Genomic DNA, 12,251 nt, shown 5'->3' on the forward strand with positions numbered 1-12,251 from the left:
CCACTCCTATTAGGAAACTGACTTTGAATGGCTATCCCAAATCAGCTGCAAATCAAAAACTCATTTGGCGATTTCTAAGATTTGGAATGGAATTTTTGGCATGTATCAGTAATATATATTAGGTGCCCTTTCCAGCTCTGAAACATTAACAGTCTTAAGAACATAAGAACATAAGAAAGTTTACAAACGAGAGGAGGCCATTCGGCACATCTTGCTCGTTTGGTTGTTAGTAGCTTACTGATCCCAGAATCTCATCAAGCAGCTTCTTGAAGGATCCCAGGGTTTCAGCTTCAACAACATTACTGGGGAGTTGGTTCCAGACCCTCACAATTCTCTGTGTAGAAAAGTGCCTCCTATTGTCTGTTCTGAATGCCCCTTTATCTAATCTCCATTTGTGACCCCTGGACCTTGTTTCTTTTTTCAGGTCGAAAAAACTTGTTTTGTTTCTTTAAGAAAAAAAAGCCCAAATCATTCATATTCAGTTTTTTACAATAATCAACTAAATTAGTCATATTTACTATATACATGCTAAACAAATCCTCTTGCGGAGATATACCGTACGTGTTTAGTTTTGTTTCTTTAATTATGGGAACATAGCACCACATTGTGGACAAATGTTGTAATTACACTGGCAACCACTGACTTTCAATTATTTATGTTAGTTGTTCTAATTAACGGTTCTTCTTCTTCTTAATAATAATAATAATAATAATAATAATAATAATAATAATGAGTTACATCACGTTGCGTCCAGGTTTTCAAGGGTTTCTAAACAGTTTGTTTTTACGGTACTTTACAGCATATCTACGCTATTAGAGAGGGAGTCCAACAGGGACTGGATACATCAAGGACTACATAAGAATGGAATATATTAGATAATCCAGAGTCACTACCCATTGACGCAAAAGAGTGTGCTACATGTGGCAGGTGTCTCTAATTTGTTGTGCAACCTTACATAGCGTAAACAGAGAGACAGCTTTGATCCAGTTTGGGTGGAAGGCTTTGCCTGCAAAACAACTCCAAGAAATAATTGAGTTCCGTGTTCTCTGGCACAAGCGCAGATCACATCATTTCAGAAATAAGATTCATGTGTGCAGACAGAGCCTGAGCCATACAAGGAGATTCCACCTAATAAACAGCAGCTGCCCCGTTACCATGACCTCATCGTGGAATGAGCGCGGCTGACAGCATCTCCCACCTGACCGCATTCCGCCTCACGGTGCTTTCTCCAAGCCACACCAGGAATGCTGGCCCAGTCGCATTTTTCACGTGTGCAGTTTTGTTAGATACATGTTATATCAAACGTGTATTTTCATTTTAAAACATGATATCTGATATTACACCCATATACAGAAAGGTCTCACTTTCCACACACTTCCTTGGTCATTTCGACAAAGCAGTGTCTTACTGGTTAAAGCATGCTATTGGCTGAAAGCATGTCGCTCAAGGTGGGGGAAGCAGCTGGTTGATTGAAATAAAATCTGGAACAAATTTGATTAAAATAAAATCTGAAACAAAAAGACAAACTGCGACAATGTTGCTCAGAGGAGTAAGATACTTATTTTTACAGTCCGGGACTGGCTACAGCCATTGCTCCCGTTAATGTACTGTATACGATTACATATACAAATGACCACTAGATGGAGCCATGTGACCACAGTAGGACAAAGCCGGCATGAAACGTAACCATGCGATCTTTGCATGGCAATTTCTTTCTCCGCAGTAATGTAAAGGTCTTTCAAAGGGCGTGCTCGATCTGAGGGACGGAATACAGAATACATCACGTTACTGTATATCAGTCTACACTGACACTTTTTGGCTGAGATTGGCTGTAAAGATTTTCCCTCCTAGCTTCTCATTCGTCATTTGATATTTTAATGCCGTACATCACATGCTCTGTGCATGCATTACCCTTGGCATTTCATGGTGTTTGCAATCTTCATGAGCGGTGTCTGTTGCTCACACACTGCGCTATTATCATTTTTCTCTAAATCTGTCTTTAGCTGGCTTTGTGCTTGCCTGGAGAACCCTAAGTGGAACACTGAACAGTCTTCCTCGTTCCATTCAAAGCACGTGACTGTCAGTCACGTCTACTCTTTCCTTTACCAAGTGCACACGGAGTACTTGTTAAGATGCATGCAAAAGTACACATAGATACACAGTAAGCATGGAACTTTGATGAAATGTTATATCGAAAAAATAGTTCTACAACATTACAGCATAGGTTTTAAACAATACAATGAAAGCACATTTCTGTAAAATATATGTATTTTATTAGATGGGTAGATACATCACGTCCGTGCTCAAATTTGTATCCACGAAGGATTCGTTAAGGGTTTCTGTACAACTGGCTGCAGATCTGGGTCTAATAAATTGATCTGAACCAGCTTCACATCTAAATAGCACAGGCCACTCTTCCAAAAAGTGAAATCCTTCATTCAAGTATTCTGAGACTCTTTTGTCTTGAAATCGCGAGATAAACTACAGGGCTGTTCCTGTTTTTAATATTTAAACTGTGGCAGTATTTAGATCCATCAGCACTCAGATCTGATCTTTGAATCAGGTTGACCTCAGGTGTGGTTTATCCTTGTGATCTACCCTCTGTATCTCAGATCTACCCACTGTATAGTATAGAACACTGACAAAGACGAAAATATGAACTTTGAAACATTTACATGTTCTTTGCATTGCTACTATATATCTACAATGCTGCCAGATACACGGATCCTTCATATACAGGTATATATATACAGTATGTATAGATTTAAACTTTCTAAACTTCTAGTTGGCTGAATGTGTCTTAAATTTTATCGCTTTTTTTCCCCAGAATTGATTAAGTACAGAAAAATGTACTATTATTAAATGTCCAAGAATTCTTATGTTTATATATATATATATATATATATATATATATATATATATATATATATATTATATATATTAGGAACTCTGTGTAATTTCAAATGCTGTAAACTACAATTATAGGGGCCCTTCTGCAGCAGTAATCTCCCACCCACAAAACAAAACATTCATTTTGTTTACTTTTACTGAGACCCGAAGAATCTTATGTAACCCAGAGCAAAATAATTAAATTCTAGCCCTCATCTTTCATGATTTTTTTTTGTTTTTAAGGTGGACTGAGCATGGAACGAGCTGTATGAAGCTTTGAAATCAGCCGAGATGTTTATGCCTCTCTAAACAGCAGAATTGCAAACTTGGCAGACATCAGACTCCAGAAAGCTCGTAGCTTGCCTGCTGTTAAGTCTTTTTGTTATTATAAAAGTATTCATTTATCAGACTTTCTGTTCCCAGACATTCCAGTAAATCTTAAATGTTATTGTGTGTGCATGCAAAACATACAACTGGCAAAAAAATCTAAAACTGATACAAACCATTTTTTAATGGTTAGAGATGTTAAAAAGATAGATGTGTTTGTGACCGCAGGTGTTATTTTCTGCTTTGGGGGGGAAATATTGCTTCAGCAGCTGTTTTTTATTTTTTTTTATGGATGGTCACGCACACAGTTTATGATTTTCACTTACCAAAAAATAACATTTGATATGAACATGCTGTAACATGTTGTGACCAGTAGGCGGCGTACAGTGTGACCCCCCCCCCCCCCCCCCCCCCCCAAGAAGTATTGGTACTGGTGACAAATATATAATAATAATAATAATAATAATAATAATAATAATAATAATAATAATACTGTGATGCAACTATATTATTAGTATACAATTTGTAAATGAAAAATGATAGCCTTCATGTAAATATAAATTCAACACATTATCCTGGGAGTCAGCGTAGGGTTGTTTTTACTTGGCCTCCAGTATAAGCTCTTGATAAGCAGGTTCTGGTTTACAATGTTCCTCATTATTCTCTGTTGAAAATGCTGGTCAAGTCAACCATTTAGAGATGTGCCAGTATCACTGGCATTATCATCTCAACAGCTCCTGCCAACAACTGGTACTAGCGATTGCTGGGATTTAGAACAGTGTTTAGATGTTTGTTCACCGGTAAGATGCCACGGCAATAAGGACCTGCACAGCCATGGAGAAGCAGGGCACCTGGGCTATGATGTAAGCCAGGGAGCGGGTTGGTGCCTTCAGGGCCAGCAGGTAGGCGACAGTGTGGACCACCCTGCCCAGGAAGAACACCAGGAAGTGGGTCCGGGCTATCAGCAGGGTTGGCTCAGTCATGGAATAAACCGCACCCAGGAACAGGAAGGGGAATATGTTCTCCATGTCGTTGTGGTGGGCCCTGCAACGGAAACACAAGCATAAAATCAGCCCCTGGGTTGTTTTATTTTAAATGCATTCCAGCTTGAACTGCATTTAACACCCACTGCTTTTCAGACATTGTAGCATTACTGACGTTAGGCCAGGGAGATGATTTACTACAAATGCCACGGCAGAGTCAATGAGTCAAAGACCTTTTTTGAGTAGAATCCTTGCTATTTCATCTAAGGATCCATGCAGGTTTAGTCTCTCAATTTATTCATATAATTCATCCACTTGACATGCAAGGGTTGCTATCGGTAGAAGAAGTTTTTTTTTTTCTCACCAGCAGTAATGACATACACAGTGTTAACAGTCACACTAGCTGCAAGACTGCAACCAGCTGGAGTCCACATGTTTAAACAAAACATTCCCTCTCTAATTCTCTAGCAGTGAGTCCCAGCATAAACACAGCTCTTGTATCTGTGCTTTTTGGCAGCACACCGTGATTGCGCAGCTCCAAATGGTTCTGATTTTTAGGTAGCATAATGCCCGATATGAGCACCAAGCTTGGAACCTCTCCTTGATTGGTTCTACACATGGATTGCATGACCTCAAGAACTCGTAAATCTAATCTGACAGCCAGAAAATTATGCTGGCACAGAAAAGTACTGAGTAAAGGTTCCTTGAGGTAAAACATTAAAAACAACGTTGATTAGCAGCTGTACAGCCCCTTTGTGAACCGTGGTGATGTGTCCTAGACCCAGCTGGGTTTCATTGATCTGCCAGGTGTTGATTGTTCATTTTCCCTCTTGTACAAAAGATACAGTGCTGTCATGTTTTCCATATTAATGGGCTTTTTTAGAGATGCATTGCAAAATGTAGGTTTTCCTTTATTTAATTAGGATGATTATGAAATGTCTAAAAATTAAAACAAAACATCTTTCAAGTAGATTCCATGATCTATTCTACTTCCACTGTATGCACTTGAAAAAATGTGAGCTTGTCATACAGATGGACGGACGGACAGCTGCCTCCCAATACCCCCACATTCTGAAACTCTCAAGAACTGGAGATAAAAAAACAGCGTGTTGATTCAATTTTGGAGATGATCTGATCAAAGGTGACTGACAGTGGCCATCTATTTGTTTGTCAGGTAGGTTCATAAGTTTGTACCTAAACCAATACATTACATCCATTCGAATGCATACTCTTACATTTTGTAATGGTTACCATGGCTACAAGCTCCCCCCCCCTTCCTGTTTTGCTTGGCCTCTCTGGTCACATGACGGGCCGCTGGAGTCCCAGATCTTTGAACAGGAGTCATGAACCGCCTCTGGCAGGAGGGAGAGGGCAATTAACACATTTCCTTCCATTCAAGATTGTTGAAATAAATGTTGATTTTAGTGGGGGGGGGGCAGCCCTTGTGATAATGGCACCATTTAGACTGGGTGTTTCCTTCCAAAAAACCATTTGTAAGCCAATTATTTTCATTGTACAGTATATTTGCACGATTGATGGGTCTTCTTATGGTTTTCCGTCATACTGTTTGTACTGGGCAGAAAAGAGGAACACCTGCAGCATGTAGCACACACTTGTGGAAATAGACTGTCCCATCACATGACTGACAGCAGTAGGGTTGTCAAGCCAGAACACCATTCCTGTACATATGGACAACGCAGCCCATAACCTCCTTAACTTTTCATGATGTTTGCAATCCTTATGGATTATTCTGAGCGGATCTTATTGTAATTATTCAAATACTGTGTTTATTATGTTTTGATAAGTGTTAAGATGTGTGGAGTTCATGAGCTGCTATATATGTGTGTGTGTGTGTGTGTGTGTGTGTGTGTGTGAGTGAGTGTGTGCGTGCGTGCGTGTGTGCGTGCGTGTGTGCGTGCGTGGCAGCCAACTGGAACTAAAGAGCTTCTCCTGGACTCACTTGAAAGCAGCCTAATACAGTTATCAAGAAATCAAAAGCAGTCTGCCCCGCCTACTCACTCTGTCTAGTGAGTATATATGCAGGGCTCTGGTTCCCGTCTCCAGGAGGTCCGCAAACAACTCCTAAAATTCAGATGCGCAATTCTTGCAAAAAACCCATTTCTACACGATCACAGGTTGTGCTACTGATATTACTAATCAACACAGCAAACAGCTTTAACCACGTGATATATCATTATAAGATGATATGCATGCAGCCTGTATTTTTCCCCTTTCTCTGTTTTCTTTTATTACGGGTGTGTTTATATATATTACAGCTCCCTTTACCAAGCATCGCCTTCAAAAGCCGCCATTAACTGAAACAGCTTTCTAATGTGAAACAAATACTAAGTAAATAACATTATGAAGGCACATTTGTCTTCTCCAGCATTATTATATATAAAAAAAATCTACATCAAGCACACGTAAATGCAGTGCTTTCTAATCTGTGCTCGTACTACTGCTTGTGTTCACTGAACTTCAGGGCTATAGGAATATACCATTATTTCAATATGTTTTTAGGGCAGTTAACTGCATATACTAACAGAAGTTAAGGTGAAACAAAAAATATTGACAGCTTGACTTGTGAGCTGTACCGTAGTGTGAATGATCGATTTCAGCTCCGTGTTAGTATAAGACTATACGCCAAAAGGAAATTACATTAACACTACTTATAGAAATAATGTGTACAGTCTGTTCTTGACGCTGTCATATTTAACCAAAATGCTATAAATCCTATCGACTGTGCGCCACCAATCCCGTTTAATTTACACACCACAGCCCACCAGAAGTGGTAAATACTCTAATCATTTTTTAACTTTTCAAATTGCTTCCCAACCACCTCGTCTTCGTTTTGTGGTGTTTTTTAGATGTACATCGAGTGAAGCTGGCGGTCAGTGAGTGTAATAAATTGCGTTAGAAATGGATAGATCATGAATTTGCTACACGAGGTAACGGTTGCATGGAACAGCACGTATTTCAAGTAACTGGATCCGAGGAGGACCAAAGCACCTGTGCGTTAGGTTTTGTCAAACAAAACTCTTAAACCTGTAAAATTGAGATGCCGTTTATCTACAAAGAATGTGAAAAAAATAAGCAATGTTAAACAAAAGAAAAAGGAACTATGCGTATCAGCAACTTTCACTGCGCAAAACAACAACATTCCTTGTTGACCTGGTAGCGAAATTTCAAGCACAGGGATCTCATTAAGTCAGTTGAGTTATATAAATACTTTCTACATGTACATATACACATACAAATTAGCCTCAAAATGCTGTTGTGAAAAAATGCGTGGAAGTGGTCCGTGGGAAAAGTCCAAACACCAAGGTGGTCCCTACACTGAATAAGGTTGGTAACCACTGATGTAGGGTATGTGGGGTAATGAAGTTGAAAAGTCACATTGTCAAATGATTTGTAGGCTGTTCAGTTTAAAGCAGCTCAAAGCCAGGTAAAGGCAGATTTAGAGAAACATGACAGGATCTGTGTTCCCTTGCACCCATATTTTGTTTTTCTATGGGAATGCACTCTTCTTCCACAGGGTCATGGAAGATCATTTCCTGGCTGAATAGGAGTCTGCTGTTTTTATAGGACTCAGGAGGGGTACGGATTATGACTGAGGAAAATTCCACAGTAATTCCATTACCAGTTCCAGGACTGCTGTTGCTTTAATGGAAAGTCCCTGGAATTAAGCGAGCAGTTTCGAAGCTACAATAAGCTGAAGTATAATTCAGATGTGTCTGTTTACTACATTCTTCCATTGCCTTCTGTTCTGGGCAGTCTATTTCATCACAAAGCAGACCTTCCTCACAAAGCACACACTCATGCTCTGCTTGCAACAATAGCGTGTTATGAGTGCCGTATTTGATAACATGGTTACTTGTCTCTGCTTCACAATATGTAATACGCACCAGTCTGTTTTTAAAAGGTAGAAAAACACCTTATTAAGTTCCAGAATTACAGACCCCACCCTAATGAAAAGCCTACTTTATTTCGTGGTTTGTCATTTGATCAGGTGTTTTACACCTCTTGACAGGAAATCTTTTAAAACAGAGCCCCCACCGTGTAACGTAACACCACAACGACTGCTAATGAATGACGAAAGTCCCCCCCACCCAAAAAAAAAACAACAGAGCTTGCAATGTAAAGCAGTCTGTACCATACAACGACATAATGAACAGCCTAACAGGAAAGGCAGTAATTGCATGTTGGGTTTCGGACACAGTGACCTTAAAACCCATTGCTTGAATTGCTGCCTCAAGTTAAACGTGAAGCCTAGCCTCTTGTACTGCTTCTGGCACTGGCTTCATTATGTCAGCCTCCCAGCTTAATGATGCCTAACAAAACCAGCAGTTATTCAGAGCTATTTTTCCCAAGCTGAATCACTAAAGGAGTCACGGTCGGATCACCAGCCACATCAAAACAAATTCGCAAGCTGGACACAGAAGCCTAGTTACACACCATGTCCATGCCTGTATGTGTATGTGTCGCACCACATCCATCGCGGACAGTCATTCCTGACCTAGCTCTCCCAGTCCGTCAGCAGGCTGTAATAATGCAGTCATGGAACTACACCAGCATTCTGAGATGAAAGTGATTCAAACGTACAGCAAATCAACAAAAAATGAGTTTCTCTCCCTCACCCCTCAGGAAACAGGGCAACGCACACATGACATACTGCATCTCTTTCCATACAGCATATGCAGATTGTTGTGTTGACTGTATTGTGTGTCTGTGGTGATCTAAAGGCATGGGGTCTAGTAGTGATGTTAATGTGTTTTTTTAAACTTTTTTTTAGTGGGGTTAATAAAAAATGCTCTCAGCATATCAGTGTTCTTCTATTACGGGTTTAACCCTTATAAAAGTTAACCATAGTCAAGGCACAGCAAAGTGTAATAATGCATAGCAAACACAGAGAGAGGCCCTTTGCTGGACTGTTTATAGTGAACCGTTCCAAAGCACACAAGTCACACAGGGAATCAGATTGCTGGCTTTCCAAGAACCAAATAAGGTTTTGAACGGACTTCACTTAATAAAGCAAGTTAAACAACATTAATATTTAGATAAAACATTTTTTCTTAGCGCCAGTGTTAAGCTGAGTAGCGGATCTTCTCCAGGGAGTTACCTCATATGGGCCTGCGATATGTAATGTTATGTTCCGTCCTATTTTTCAAACGTACTGCACCCTACCTTCTGCATCTCTCCACATCAGGATCTTCTCTAGCGAACGTTATGCCACCGTGCCTCATTGCATCCTCCGGATTAGCGAAAGCCTTATGACAAAACAACAAACAAACAGAAATTACTCACTTTTAAACGCACGCATCGTGACGCCAATGTTAAATTACTTTAGTTTGCTTTCTGTCTGCACACGAATGAACTTAATATTTAAGCAAGCAAGCGTTAATTCTCTCTAAAAAAAAGTCTTATAAAAGCATCACGACAATAACAGATGATAGTTTTTGATGTCCCATCTGCTGTATGCGTACATTATAGCATGCATCACCAATCAGATATATGGCATGAGTGTTCCAGCTGTAAACTGTTCCATTTTAAAGCTACAGTCTAACAAGTTTGTTGAATTGTACACTAATATTTAAAGACTATGTTGGAAATGATGTACACGGTTCTCCTATTAAGTCCTAATTATTATTATTTGTTTATTTAGCAGACGCCTTTATCCAAGGCGACTTACAGAGACTAAGGTGTGTGAACTATGCACCAGCTGCAGAGTCACAACTACATCTCACCCGAAAGACGGAGCACAAGGAGGTTAAGTGACTTGCTCAGGGTCACACAATGAGTCAGTGGTTGAGGTGGGATTTGAACCGGGGACCTCCTGGTTACAAGCCCTTTTCTTTATCCACTGGACCAGACAGCCGCCTGCCACTACAGAACACCGGTGTTCTCTTACAGCAGTAGGATGTTACACATTGCATATTCAAGTCCTTAGAGCTCATGAACTGAGCTTTATTTTTCCTCTTACAGCAATAAGATGGCAGTATTTTGGACTTATTGCAAACTTACCTTAATATGTGTTTATTTAGCAGTAGTACAAAACTAAAATGAGTCTAAGCAAATACATTATTTTTTCTTTTAGTTAATTTTTTTCCTAATTTATTTGTGTCATAAGCTCAAAAACAATGCATCAAGTATAAGTAATGCAAGATTTATGGTTTTGACGGCAGCATAGGGAAAGTGGAAAGAATTCAACGTGTCTCTCTTCTGGTAGCACAAAAAGAACCAATTAAATATTTTCTTTAAATATTTTTAAGCGCTTACAGGGATTTGAAATGTGCATGCAAGCTCTATAAACATCCTAGATCAGTTTCATTTGAAAAACAATGTCACCAAACTCAAAACGGTATTTCTTACCTTTTTTCGAAGTCTCACTTGCCCCGTGATAATAGCCACAATGTACATTTTGATTATCAGAAGAGTGCTGTAAAAGACGAAAGACCCAAATGCTTCATTGTCCAACATCGTTACGTTAGTCTAGGTATTTGTATTTCTCTTGTTACTTTGTTTTTATTATGATGTTTTCCACGTTTAAAAAAGTTAAAGACAACGACCCGCACTTCGTTTCAGCCCAAGTTTGAGAGCACGACTGAGCATTACACATTCCAGAGCACCGAAAAAATTGTCAGACCAGCTGCAGTTAAAGTCACAGCGCCTTTTTCTTTCACTGGCAGCGTGGCAAGAGAGTCGTCGTGCTTTTAATAGCGGTATAGAAAAAAGAATACCTGTTAAATACGCTATACGTTAAACCGTCGTATTTATACAAAACATCAGAAAGCAGAGCTGAACAGTTTACTATAGAATCAGTACCAATATCAAATTCTGCTACCAGCTAAAACTTTGCAGACCCAGAAAGGCTTGCATTGTTCAGAATTCCAATTCTAAATGTGCTGTTCCAAGTTCCATGACAATTTGCATGAAAAAGATTCGGGCATATAATGTATGTACAGTACATACGGGAGATTTCACAATAGCCCAGTCACTGGGTTATACACTCTCCTGGGATCCGAAGGGGACATCCAATATGTGACACGATGATCCTTAGGAAGGAGTCTTATGAAACCTAACCTATATTACAATATGTGCACTGTATATATTCCTTATAGAACATGTGTTACTACTTCAGCTTTCTGCCAGGAAAAAATATATAAATTAGATAATCGATGCAATTACAACACATGGACACCAGGTAGCACTGTTTGCTAAGTATAAAACCAGTTACAGGGAAAGGTAAATAATAAAAAATGTATTTAAGGAAGAGAACACCAGAGTTAACATCTATCTAATTTTCTCGGTATGTGCCTATCTTGGAATATATCCCAGGTCTATTGTTCCAGCTTTTTGGATTTTACAGGATAACCCACAAAGTACTTGGTGTGGACTAATAGTGTACTACAAGCATATAGATGACTAAAGTACTATTTTAAAGTAAAGACTTTAAAAGCAGGCAGAGGTATGTGCAGCATTGACATACAAATTGAAAGAACAAACCCACTGCCTGGGATGTGGTTAGATCTTAGTTGAATAAAATGCTAGGCAAAGAGCACTACGTGATTGTAATCTTCCTTTTCTTTGAAATGTGATGATCTTACCAGCTCCTGGCAATTGATAGCCTTGGTGATTAACAGAACAACCTTTAAAACAGCAACTGAAAAACGTTTTGTGAATTTCTCATTTCGCCTGGGGCTGGGGAACTGCAGTCAAGCATGGATCACTGTACATCCCTCCTGTTAATGACACCCTCTGCTTATCATCATCACATTGAAATGCCCCATCAATGGAAAGCGAGCTCCTGATAAAATCCCTTGGGTGATGACCACTCTCCAGGTGAAAGCCTTCACACGTATCGGTCATATATCTGACTTCCATCCCCCTTGAAATGAAAACACATTAAGGGAGTAGGTGTAGTATTAAAAAGCTCTCAATACAAAAGTCTGGTAGCACAACATAGCATACATGCCCATGCTTTTGTATTATTGCAATGTGCGAGTTACAATCGTAAGCAAATACATTTCAAGTGTTACAATACAAGTAATACAA

At 39.4% G+C, this 12,251-nt stretch overlaps 1 protein-coding gene across 1 annotated transcript; it reads right to left on the minus strand.

Annotated features, from left to right (window-relative positions):
• Positions 1-3,629: 3,629 nt before the first annotated feature.
• Positions 3,630-11,030, minus strand: LOC117396656 (prostaglandin E synthase-like). Its single transcript, XM_033994772.3, has 3 exons — positions 10,569-11,030; positions 9,384-9,466; positions 3,630-4,260 (listed from the first exon to the last, which is right to left on the minus strand). The coding sequence occupies exons 1-3, from the start codon at positions 10,674-10,676 to the stop codon at positions 4,011-4,013; spliced, it is 441 nt and encodes a 146-aa protein (XP_033850663.3). The 5' UTR covers positions 10,677-11,030; the 3' UTR covers positions 3,630-4,010.
• Positions 11,031-12,251: the final 1,221 nt, after the last annotated feature.

This window comes from Acipenser ruthenus, chromosome 15, assembly GCF_902713425.1.
Source record: "Acipenser ruthenus chromosome 15, fAciRut3.2 maternal haplotype, whole genome shotgun sequence".
Lineage (NCBI taxonomy): Eukaryota > Metazoa > Chordata > Actinopteri > Acipenseriformes > Acipenseridae > Acipenser > Acipenser ruthenus.